At 38.8% G+C, this 13467-nt stretch overlaps 1 protein-coding gene across 1 annotated transcript; it reads right to left on the bottom strand.

Moving 5' to 3' along the window:
• Positions 1 to 228: 228 nt before the first annotated feature.
• Positions 229 to 11520, bottom strand: LOC109475693. The gene is made up of 9 exons (XM_019776455.1): positions 11265 to 11520; positions 8535 to 8617; positions 6789 to 7035; positions 5163 to 5318; positions 3950 to 4131; positions 3154 to 3553; positions 2844 to 2999; positions 1523 to 1704; positions 229 to 1230 (listed from the first exon to the last, which is right to left on the bottom strand). Exons 2-9 carry the CDS (start codon positions 8562 to 8564, stop codon positions 1033 to 1035), a joined length of 1551 nt encoding a protein of 516 aa, XP_019632014.1. The 5' UTR covers positions 8565 to 8617; positions 11265 to 11520; the 3' UTR covers positions 229 to 1032.
• Between the last annotated feature and the right edge of the window lie 1947 nt (positions 11521 to 13467).

Below are 13467 nucleotides of genomic sequence, written 5' to 3'. Positions count from 1 at the left end.
GGAATAAGGGTAAGTAAGTGGGACCCGACGGACCGATGCAAGTCTCGGGCCTAGTCTCGCGCTCTCGCGAGATTAGGCCACTCCGTGAACAAGATGGACTGATAGCCATCGAAAATTTGGAGGTCAGTATCCTTATCCTTCCAAAGTTGTCACTGATGAAAGAATTCACTAGGAACTGTATCTATACGTGACAAACTGAATCTCTTCAACGATAAGAATACCCCAATATTTAAAATAACACTATAAATATAGTCACTATATTTAAAGCTACATAGATCTCGTCAATGTCATAGCAAATCATAGAAATTTCGACAATGGGTAAAATGCCTCAACTGTCTTTTTAAAAATGCACGGCTGTCAATATAGGGGGCCGGAGATACATATATGCAAATATACAACATAAAATGACACATATTCGCATGGACAAAACATTTTTGAAAATATTTTTTCGTGATGCCAAGGCAGCATATTCAAATATGCAATTGTGCATCTAGATAAATCTGTTTTAGTTTTGTTTGGAATCTAGATATTTCTGACAAAATATATAAAAAAAGATATCTGATAGAATAACAAGAGTGTGTAAGGCTAAATGAAAGGTATACCAGAGTAACGGTTAGAACATAGAACACAAAGGTGCTGTGCCTTGTACACCTGATGAGTTCACATTCCATAACAACAACACGGATGTCTCTGGAAAACAGTTTTGCGGACTGGAATTCTACTTCTCGCCGCTATATGTAGTGGCGCTTTTGCTGTTAAAAAACACAATCCTAAACGTGACTGAGCTTATACCTCCCCTAGTCCCGGTTTATGACTGGAATCGTCTACATTATCTAGCATGCTTCTTTAATTCTCCTATCCTGTTTACATATACTACATAGGACATGTAGAGATTAAAAAAAAAAAGCGGCGAGAAGCAGAACTCCAGCCAGAAGCTCCAAGAAAGATGTCTGATGCACCTAAACGTAAGCATGGCAAGGAAAGGAAAATTTCTTTAATAAAATTATTTGATTGTGACAGTAAGTATAATTTTTACAGATCAACATGAGTCGGCGAATACTCCTGTTTGTTCACAAATCCTACTATCCTGGCAGGTCCTCCGCTGCCGCCTCTAATCTTCATCGGCAAGGCGAACACCACAGACCCCACTGCCGGGAGCTGGTCCAAATTAGCCACGTTCTCAAACACTGGGATATTGTTTCCAAACAGGGCCTGATGCGCCTCATACACCTGGGGTTTCAAAAACATTGACGCGAGACTTTGGTAACTAAATGGATATTCAATTAATTAACGTATATTCTCAAACTAAGGCCACATTGATTTTTAACTACGAAGGATGGCACACAAGCAGTAGTATGTGCGTCTTCAGAGGATGTCATACATACAATTGATTCAACGTGGCCTAAAGACAAGAAAATATCTAGTTGATGAAAACTGAACGACACTGCACAACAGTTTGTATCTTGATCTTTTATACATTTGTCTATTAGAATTATTACCATTATCATTGTTCTGTACTTACCGTAGACTGTCCGTAGTCGATAGAGGCCGTGTCGATCCCAACAGCGTGCATCCCACGGTTCTGTACCAGCCACCGAGCGCCATCTGGGTGTAGTCCGGGGAAGTGCAGCAATGACGTGTTCCTTGTGTCTGTGCCAAGGTACAGGAGCTCGTCGGGCCAAAACTTACCCCATCCGGTCTTAACTGTAAGAGAACATTAGAAAATTTTAGAGTCGGTAAAGTAAAACAGGAAGTATTTTTAGTTACTTAACATTTCGGGAATGTAAAAAAACCCAAAACTAGCAAGGCCGAATTCACATATTTTAGTCCATTTTTCTCCCCATTTGAAACTGGACTGTTCCACATCAACGATTGTATCCATTATTCATCATCATCATCATCAGGTCGGGGGTGGTGTATCCATTATCACGTGACTTAAACCCATAAGTTCTTAACAATTGTTCGTCAAAACCCACATGTAGTTCTCTTCAGTTACAAATGTCCTAAAATGCTGTTCAGTATTGTATAAAAGTGTTCTTTGGGTCATTTGGTTTTAAGATTATAGTTTAGGAGTCAGAAGTGTACATTTCGTCTAAAAAAAATTTTTTAAAGGCCCAGTTCCATTTTACACAATTTAGTAATGTGAGTATCGTTCTTCGGACATGTGTCAAAGGCCCCACCATACCAAACTGCAGCTCATTTAGTATTATTATTTGAGCACTGCAGCCAAAAATTACATTTTGTCCGAAAATACATCAAAGTTTAATTTTTAATTTAATTTAAGTTCAAATTGGCCTATAATAAAAGTGTGAATTGTGTTCTGTAAACATATGTCACATACGACACGCTCCTGCTAAATTTCAGGTGTTTTGGCTTTTTTAATCAGGGCACGGAAGCCAAAGTGTACAAAAGGACGAAGATAAAAAAAAAAGTGTTTACACAATTTCAAGCTGTTTCTGTCAATAGAGTAGATGACATCATCTGTGGGCATGTGCCCATGGTATTTCCATACTAATTTTAGGTCATCCGTATTAAATAGCAGGGCTCCAGATCTCAAAATTTTCCAAAAGGTTTTTTTCCAACTCTACCTCCATGCCATAAATCAGGTAATTTAGCCTAAAATTTGGCAGGATTAGAACAGGAAGAAACCATATATTTCGTCCATACTTATGTGAATTAAAATAGCACTGTATTATATCCTCACATTTGTATGGACTAAATTTAACAAGTGATTATGAAGCATGGATGAACTGCAATTGCCAACAAAAAAAATGGACTCACCAAAATCTAATAATCCGTGATTCTAGACTAGGTATATCTATTAATACTAATAATCGACTTACCGAAGAGTAGGCATCCATCTGGGATTTTGCCGTGTTTCTCCTCCCACAGCTGAAAGTCTTCTGCAGTAACCAGATAGTCCGCATCAGCAGCCGCCTTTGGAGACACGTCAACTACAGCCGCTGGTCCCATCAGCCGCTCCACGGGAATATCATCAGCTGGAAGTCACAAGATTTAATGCATAGAAAGTTTAAATGTATCAAATAAAAATACGCTAGCAAAGCAAAAAAAAATCTTTCTAGAAATACAATACTTTTTTTTTCTGACAGGTCAGGCCCGACTTTACTTGTATTTGTATGTTTAAAGTCTTACTTTTCCATTTGTTTTTACTGAAGTGCACAGGCGCGTCCATGTGTGTTCCTCCGTGCTCTGTCGTCTGTATTACAGAGCCTTCATAATAGTACTCGCCGGTGTAGTTCCTGAACACATCGGCGAGTCTGAAGGGCTTCCTCCCTGGCCTGTACAACGTGGTATCATCCAACGTGTAGGTCATGTCAATCACCTGTTGACCCTGACCTGGTCGTGGCGTTCTAACCGGATTTTTTGTGTTCTCAATAATGCCAACAATCCGGACAGGTCCGCCGCTGCCATCACCAATCTTAATCGGCAGTGCGTACACTGTGGCCCCGGTAGTGGGCAGCTTGTCCATATTCGCCACGTTCTCAAACGCCAGAACATTGTGAGCAAGTAGAATTTGATGTGTCTCATACTTCTGTAGACAAAGAATACAATGAAGCATAAGATCATTTAATTCTGCTGTTATAAACATAACTTGGGGTGACCATAGTAGTAAAATGTTTGTTATGTATGCATGAATATGTCGTTTATATCTCAATTGTAGATTGTCCTGATCTTTGCTACGAAGATAATCTGAAGATAAATCAAATAGTTCATATGATAGAAGTTTTAGGGAAATGTTCATTTACATTTGACCTGCTAATGAGTGAATTGCACAGACATGCGATAAGGTTGAAGAGGAGACGAGCATTTATAAATCATAAACATTTAAATAAAGATCGCGAATTCATAATCCATTATAATGCCATATTAGTAAATGGTGATAATTTTGATATTGCTAAGGACGATGGAATCAGGTTTGTGCTCTTACTTTAGACTGCCCGTAGTCGATGGAGGCCGTGTCGATTCCAACAGCATGCATCCCGCGGTTCTGTACCAGCCACCGAGCACCATCTGGGTGTAATCCGGGGAAGTGCAGTAATGACGTGTTCCTTGTGTCCGTACCAAGGTACAGGAGTTTGTTGGGCCAAAACTTACCCCATCCGGTTTTTACTACAAGAGATTATTTGATGTAGACACAGTCAAATAAAATAGTATCTTAAAGGCATCCAGTGCAGTTTTTTGGGCTTCGAAACTCGAATTTTCAAAGTCAATATTTTAGTCGTTTATCTACACCACACTATACCAATGTCTATTGACCCTCTTGGAGCAAAAATTCCCAACATTTGATGGAAAATGGTTACTAAAAGGGCCCTTGGCTAATTTTTGGGGTGCCTCGCAGAAAATAAAAGACTCATCTAGGGGCATGTTCCTGCAGTTGTAAGGTATAAAATACTGACTCAAATGTGCGAATGTGAAGCAGTATGTGTCAATATCACAATGATCGCCTTATTCAAAATATTCCAAATTTTTGCTGCCATGAAATCGCATTGGTTGCCTTTTACTGTTAACTGTATCAAAGAACTTACCAAAGAAGATACAAATAAATAAATGAAACAAATGAATGAAACGGTTTTTATTGATTTTAATAAAAACAGCTCAGTACGTTCATGAAATCTTAATTAAACATTGAAAATTGAACATTTCACTTCGATATTTCAGAAACATTCGAAATTAACTGGTAAGTAATTTCCTTAATAAGTATGAATTTCGAGCAGCTAAATGTTTGCAGAATTTTCCAAATGGTATATTCGGATTATTCCTCCATAAATCTAAAAATGGGTGCACATTGGGCTATACTGCCATCTTCTGCATGTTACTGCTGGACATCAGTAGTTCTTGTGGTAAGCGTGACGCCCATACACACCATTTTGCGTTTTTTAAGGGTTTGTTCATTGTGTAGACCAGCCGTTTACAAATTGTTTAAATTATTGTGTGTAAATAGGTAGTAGGTAGGTAAAGTGGTTGTAAGCTAGAACAGCTAATATTTGCTCAGGAGTAAAATATATTTCATTTCATATACACTCATTCAAAATGGCCGGTTACATAATATTCTTAATTATACAGATATAAATATAAATTCCCATTAAGTGCTCCTCAATGTCAAGTGTTTCCATATCGATTGATAAAAATTATTAACTTACCAAAGAGAAGGCATCCATCTGGGATTTTGCCGTGTTTCTCCTCCCACAGCTGAAAGTCTTCTGCAGTAACCAGATAGTCCGCATCAGCAGCTGTCTTTGGAGACACGTCAGCTACAGCCGCGGGTCCCATCAGCCGCTTCACGGGAATATCATGACCTGGATGAAAACATCGTTTAAATTGTGTATTATGTAAAATGGAGGTATCGTTTTGGCGTGTCTGTGTGTCTGTCTGTGCGTCTGTGTGTGTGTGTGTCTTCCTGTCTGTCTGTGTGTGTGTGTGTGTGTGTGTTTGTGTTTCCGCACATTTGTAGTCAGCATAACTTCAGAACGTCTTCATGGATTGTGATTATATTTGGTATGCTGGGTAAGTCTTAGGAAGGCAAAGGTCAAGGTCAAATATGGGCCTCCTGGTGGATGCCCTTGGTACTGCAGCAGAACTTCCGGTTTTTGTATCGTTTGTCCCGAACAAGTTATAGTCTTGACTTTTTAGTGACAAATGGCTTTTCCTGGCAGGAATAAGTGGTGTGAGTTTGGTCCCCCTAGCAGCTTGTTCTGGAACTGCAGGGCACTTTCTGGCGAAATCTTTAAAAGCCAATAAGTCCAGATAGGAACAACGTATTTTCATAATTTTTGGTGTGTTGATAGAGAGTTGTATATAATTAAATGCAAATTATGGAAATGAGAACTCAATTTTCATAATTAAGAAGAAAATTCTATAATGACAGTGTTTTATATACTAGTACTTTTTATACATGTAATCCTTTTAATCTGTAGCAGGCGAAACATCATCAGATACTGAATATGCAGTTTGATACATTGTCTGCTAGGATGGTCAAGATGGTGCGCGTTTTTTTATTTATACATTTGTTGTTTTATTACGTTATGTAATTTTTTAGCAATATCCCTATTTCGATGAAATGTTGGTACAGGCCATGTATTTCGTCGATGTTATGGATGTGCGTTTTTTTTTTTTTCATGCAGATGTAACGATCACGGTAGTCACGGGATTGCGGACCGCTAAAAATTTCCGATGTGTTCGCAGCTAAAAACACGTACCTCCAATTTTGCGATGTCCACTGTACATCTTGATCACGGAGTGACCTAGTCTCACGAGATCACGAGACTAGGTCGAGACTTGTGTGGATATTCTGCCCCCTCCCCTGGAAGACCTAAGGCTTGTTCTCGCGAGACTAGGTTACTCCGCGATCAAGATGTTCAGTTGGCATCGAAAATTTGGAGGTAAATTTCAAAAGCAATTACTGATTAAAAAAATACAAATATTCTAATAACTGTAACCTTACGTCACTGATGAACCTCTTCAGCCATATTGTTTAACTTGTGGGGTCGTGTGGCGTAGCGGCAGCGTTCTCGACTCGGAACCAGAGGCCCCGGGTTCGAGTCCTGACATGCCACCGATCTTGGGAAAGACACTTAACACGACTTTCCTAACTTCGTTCAGGTGTAAATGAGTATTGTACTGCCCCTCTGTTGGTGGCGGTATTAATATAAGTTGCAAAAATTTGAGTGTGCCGTCACCACGTCTTGTGATTACATGTTTCGGAATGAAAAAATTAAAAAAACTTATGTTACAACAAAGAAATGATTTTTTTTGTTTTAAGCACTTACTTCTCCACTTGTTTTTACTGAAGTGCGCAGGTGCGTCCAGGTGTGTCCCACCATGCTCTGCCCCCTCTATGTCAGACTCCTCGCGCCAGGTACCGTCAACTGTGTAGTTCCTCAACACGCCGGTCATCTTAAAATGCCTTAATGTCGGCCAGTAGATGGTGTTTTCGTCAAATGTGTGGGTCATGTCAATCACAAGGGGGTTGCCAGGCAACACCGAATGGACGGGTGCCATGAAAGACAGGATGACCTGTAATTATTTCATGTATATTGTATATTGTAAATGAAAATTGATAAAGAAAAATGTGCTTTATTTATTCTACTAGTAGGGACATTTTTTCATTTGTTTTTTCTGGCTACAGGTCTTCAAATCGAACTACCTTGTACTATTGGGAAAAAGATTTTGATGAAATTATACCAGCAAAAAATCTCGATTAGGAGATGTTGGGGATCTTATCTTTGTTTATAAATAAATTAAACAATGTTTTAAAAAAAAAACTGTATTATTCTATTTTATTTTATTTATTTTTTCTTAAGATTACGACTTGAGATTATTTTATTTTTGCTTAAGATTACGACTCTCGCATATCAGTTAGAAGGTATATGGAGATTCAGTTTTGGGGTGTTTGTATAAAGCTCCTAGAGCTACAACTGGCTGTATTACAGTATACACCAAATGAATGTTCTTCTTCTACATTGCAATATTATATTAACTAGAAAGGCCAATATTTGCTTTGGAGCAAATACAGCGATGGGTTCACCACATTTTACGACATGGCAGGGAAAGAATGAGAAACACAAGGGAAAACAATGATTTACATTCATTTGATATAACTATAATATGAAGTAAAATACAACTAAAACAACAGTTGGATAGCTATTCCCTACTTTATTGGTTAGGATTTTTAATTGCATAATGCAAACTGTTGATTTTCAAAATAAAAAAAAACGTCCGTGCCCCGCATTCCAATGCTGGAGCAGGAAAGCTTGAAATACCTACCAAAACACTTGAATACAGACATACTGTCAGTATGGAAATGATCTGTGCAGGTGTTAATCAAGTTAAATCCCAACAGCCAATCAGCAAGAAATGCTCTGTGCAGGTGGAAATGCTCTGAGCAGGTGTTAATCAAGTTAAATCCCAACAGCCAATCAGCAAGAAGAATAGAGGAATGCTGCATGCCTATTGGTTGATGCCCTGCATTCCATTGTGATGACTCATGCCCAAACGTGGTAAACAAGGCACACTAAGACAGTAATACATTTGCTATAACACAGCCAAAAAACTCAAATAAAACCATTCTAAAAGCCTGTATCACAATAATTTAAAAAACGCCTAGGGGTATTTGCCCACTGTACCTCCATACCAAATTTCAGGACCTTAGGCCCTAAAATGAAGAAGCTGAATCCATTTAAAAAATGGCAGGAGAAGGAGGAGAAGAAGAAGAAACATCAGAAAAAGCAATATGGTTTCACCACACCACTTCGTGGTGTGGTGAACCCATAAATAGTAAACACTGTTAAAATCATCACGTGATGATGCCCCTATATATACTGTACTGTAGTTAGTGGCAGCGAGTTTTATACTACGACAGTTGTAGGAACAAATACATTTTTGCACACCTCAACTAATCAGTTTCTAATTGTTGTAAAATATGAAGTCACTGTGCCTGTAACTTATTTATATAATGTTCAGCCTCTTGAGTCTTGCTGTGATATGTAGTCAATTGACAACATGCCACAACTTACAAAGACTGTTGCCACATGAAGAATGCCCATTGTGCTGTTGTCCGACCGCAAGGTATAGAAAACTGTCACTCATGAATGGCCACCTATCACGAAGGAAACAATAGTGAAATGACCAACATGAAATATGACCTAAATCTATATCTATCTTTATATATCTATACCTATATCTCTATCCATCCATCTATCTATCTATCTACCTAGATCTATACACACACACATCTATATATACACACACAGACACACACACGCACACACATATATTGCAAAGCTCTCCAACTCCAACAAACAGGTACAAAGTGTACCACAATCCAATCTCGATAAATTCAATTTCATTTGAAACTCATACGAATCATACATCAAATTGTTCACTAGGATGTATGTTTCAATTCGTTAAATCCAAGATCGCTATATTTACAATTTGTACGAAGATTTTACGAAACAAACTGCCTGGAGTATGTGAGTGCACGTGACGCCCCCCTCCCACCCGACGTGTACCGCTACAGTATCGACGTTCTCGTGCACGCCGCGGCGCTAATTCTATTCAAAACTACACAAACCACACATCAAATTGTTTGTTATGATAGGAGGAGGAACAAGAAAGAGGAGAAGAAACACGAGGAAAAACAATATTTCACTTAATACTATATAGCATGGAGTGAAATAACAAAGACTGAGTTATCCGAAAATCATAATTAGAACGCCTAAGTTCACAAACACAAACAATAAGTTGTTGAGTTACAGGGGGCTGCATAATCAACAGAAACCAAATCTAAGAACAGCAACGCTTTACCCTTTGTCCCATGACCTCTTCCAGCGCCATGTGTAAATTGTAAATTGTGGTGGACTGACTTCCGGGTTTTTGCGCGGCGCTGTACTATTTGTCAAGACGGGGAATAACCGAATCCCAAATTTAGCCAGGACTGGCTTAAGGCAATGGTGTAACTGCCCACAACAATACGTATTTTACCATAAGCTTTACGTAAAAAAGTCCTGCTGTACATACATGGGCGATTTGTTAGTAAGGAATTTATGTTTAATATGTTCACCTCCGCAGAAGGATAACATATATTTTATGCTCTTTTTGTTCTTCCGTTGCAAACACACAAGGTGAATGTCTTTGAGCAGACGTCTGTCATCATGATAATTTGTTTTGATACTAACTCTGAAATAGTTAAGGCGGTTGCAAAGTCTAAGGTTACAATAGGTATGTCAAAAGTCAAATACACGGCTTTCTTTTCCTGACCTGTAGGTCACGTATACAATACTGGTGTATGGGTGAACCTAACGGTTTTGGGTACTGTGGTTGATTTTGGATTAGAATAAAAAAACAATACTGGTGTATAGGTGAACCTAACAGTTTTGGGTACTGTGGTTGATTTTGGATTAGAATAAAAAACAATACTGGTGTATACTTTAGGTGAACCTAACAGTTTTGGGTACTGTGGTTGATTTTGGATTAGAATAAAAAACAATACTGGTGTATAGGTGAACCTAACGGTTTTTGGTACTGTGGTTGATTTTGGATTAGAATAAAAAACAATAATGGTGTATAGTTAAACCTAACAGTTTTGGGTACTGTGGTTGATTTTGGATTAGAATAAAAAAACAATAATGGCGTACAGGTGAACCTAACGGTTTTGGGTACTGTGGTTGATTTTGGATTAGAATAAAAAAAAAAAACAATACTGGTGTATAGTTGAACCTAACGGTTTTGGGGACTGTGGTTGATTTTGGATTAGAATAAAAAAACAATACTGGTGTATAGGTGAAACTAACGGTATTAGGGTTGATTTTGGATTAGGATAAACAAACGGTACCGTGTCTTTAGAACAGCATTTTTGTTTCTCGTGCATATATGTAACGGGTTATTCTGCATGCTAGGTTCACGTAATCGAAGGTCAGGCTGTATATCTTCAGGCACATAAGGCCATGTTGATTTTATTATATGGATGACATCCTCTGGAAACCCCAAAACTGATGCGAGCGTGCGAATAAAAAAAAAGTTTTGCAAAAAAAAAGCTGCTTTCATCATGACATCTACGTGGTCATGAAGGTTGTACAAAGGACACAGAGTGTGGTATGACGAATAATCTAATCTTCAAATTCATTTCTTCACATTTTCGTCTTTTTCATTTGATTTTGAGAGTCTACGACATTGGTATCGTTTTCAAATATTTTTTTTTTGCAACTTACGGTATATTTTTGCTCATTTTGCAAGTGTTTTGTACGATTAACACTATGGTTGAAAACTTTTTTTTTTTTTGGAAACGGCCGAAAATTCATGCGCGCGCGGATGTCATCCATATAATCAAATCAACATGGCCTAACCTGCAACAAAGCGACATGATGATAACGCTAGACCTAAATATGAAACGGGGGGACGTCCACCTATCATACAACAACCAGTGTCGAAATTCCTAAATTGCCCAAGCTCCTAAACATGGCATTCTTTAATAGGGTCTGTTCTGAATGGCAACAGTTTTGGTTGCAGATGTACGAATGGACTGTATAACATGTTTAACATGTCCATAGTATTCGATCTGAGAACAAGAGCATACTCTGGATGCCAAACTAGTTTTGGGCAGGGCTGGACCAACCCCTCGGGCTCAACTTCCCCATAGCGGTATTTAGATAGGCGGGCGAAGGGTCCTGGCTGCCGAAGGAAAATGGCTAACGGCCCGATACTAGTTTGGCATCCAGGGTAACAAGGGCATAACTAGAATGACCTACCTTTATCAGCTTGTAGGTTACACGGTCGTACTACATGTATGGACATGTATGTCTTTTTATGCAGGAGTCACGTACAGGTCCGTACGCCGCTGTCTTGTGACTCACCTCTAAACCAATAACCTTTGAACCTACAAGGTCAACTTTCACGCGGACGCTTGCGGCACTCCAGGCCTGACGACTTTGAACCAAAAGACGCGATCACCTCTGTGAGCATTTTACCTGAACATTATTACATTTAGAGTCCAACTGCGATTGGCTACCCCTCTACCGACAGGAGTTACTAAAGACACGGAGCAGCTGTTACACACTATAAAAACATGTCTTATTGAACTTTTTTACTAAATGCGTGGAAAACAGCGTTTAGCTCATATTTTTAAACAAAGAAACATTGTTTCCGAGCGCGCGGTTACGGAAGCATGGTATCTTCCCATATATGCAAATTTCTTCATAGATATGTGCAAGATTTATGCATATGGCTTGGACAGAACTACAGTAGCTACAGCTCGGCCCTGTCTGCACTCTCCCTATCCACACTTTCCCAACGACGGCATGAACTGTGCAGGAAGTATGCTGAGTCGCTGCTGAAATCCCCGATCTACAGAAACTGGCTGCCACCATGCCGCGAGGCCGTATCAGGCAGGACGACCAGGTCTAGCAAACAGCTACAGACTCTCAGACCTAGAACTGTGATTTACTAAGAGCTCGATCTACTTCATGACAAAGTTATTGAACGATGTGTAAGTTTAAATATTCCGGATGTTATAACGGCTGTTTGTATAGTAATATTGAAATCGTATTCCATATGTATATACAATATTTTGGCTGCCACAGACTCTGTTTGTTTATGTGTTTTATGTGAATAAACCAGTCGTCATCATCATCATCATCATCATATGAAAAATTTCCATACGTGCGTTCATAACTTACATTAAACCCACACAACCTGTAAACCCCTGTATACCCTATGTATCTTCAGCCATCCATCCTACATATCTTGCCCACCGAGTTGTGAACATTTTGTGTAGATGTCGGTGTTACCAGTGTTACAGGGTTTGTTATGATGGATACTGGTGAGTACGTTATTCGTAATAAAACTACTGAACGGTATCTAACTAAACTACCGGAGGTATAAAATCTTAAATTTTCCTTCTTTTTCTTTTAATCTTTTATTTCTAACACTTTAAACGTAGATTAACAGGGAAATACACAACATTTAACAACTCGGGGTAGAGGTACAAAGTTCTATACCACACATTCCTGTCCAGGGTGTTTAATGTGTTACAGTATGTACGCAGTACCTGTGCATATAAAGAGAGTTGTTGACTGTCCGTATATATATGGAGAGAGAGAGAGAGAGGTCCTTTTAACATTAAAGTAGTAACAATCATGGTATAATTACATGGTTCTCTAAAAGATTGTACTCTTGGCTATCCTCACGCCGGGTTGATGTACATGGCAGAAATCTCAGAAATTCGCTCGACGTAAGCCAGTTTAGGTGCAGAACGTCCCGTTTCTTGAACACTACTCTGCCGTACTGTGTTAAACTATTGAACGATGAAAATTGATTCACTGCATCAGTTTCACATATACAACCCTGCATATCATAACTTTGGCTTATTTCTGTAATTTTAACTTGAAAGAAACATTCAATCAACTGTTTTTATATTGCATTATTGTATTTTTAACGTGTGGTAAATTTTAATGTAAACTAGATATGTAACGAATAGGTTTTTATTAATTGTAAAGAATCTTTATCAAATATCTTATCTATAAGCGCATTTTGTGTTGTATTTTAAAGCCTTCCCAATTTAGTCAAATATGGCTGCTTACAGGCTTTTATGTGTACTTCTTGTAAGGCACAAATAAATCAGTCTCTCTCTCTCTCTCTCTCTCTCTCTCTCTCTCTCTCTCTCTACATGTACATGTATAGCTCCAGGACATCGGTGTCTGTGGGGTGAAAATACCTTGCTACCTCTAACTGCTGGGACAGGGATAATTACATGCTTTGGCGAAGGTATGAGATTGTGGAATTCTTGTTGTGTATTATAAAACCAGAAAAATAGTCCTTAGCTTGAATATAACGAACAATATCATATCTTTTCCATGCTAAATTGGACATACAGATCAGAAACTGACCTGCCTAGCTGCTGCTGAGCTTGGCGTGCTTCTCAGCACCACGGAAGGTTCCAAGTGTCTGCAGTGC

This window comes from Branchiostoma belcheri, unplaced genomic scaffold (assembly GCF_001625305.1).
Source record: "Branchiostoma belcheri isolate BF01 breed outbred unplaced genomic scaffold, Haploidv18h27 scaffold342, whole genome shotgun sequence".
In the NCBI taxonomy this organism is placed as follows: domain Eukaryota; kingdom Metazoa; phylum Chordata; class Leptocardii; order Amphioxiformes; family Branchiostomatidae; genus Branchiostoma; species Branchiostoma belcheri.
Note: the sequence above shows the minus strand (reverse complement) of the source record. Positions and strands in the feature narration are given on the sequence as shown.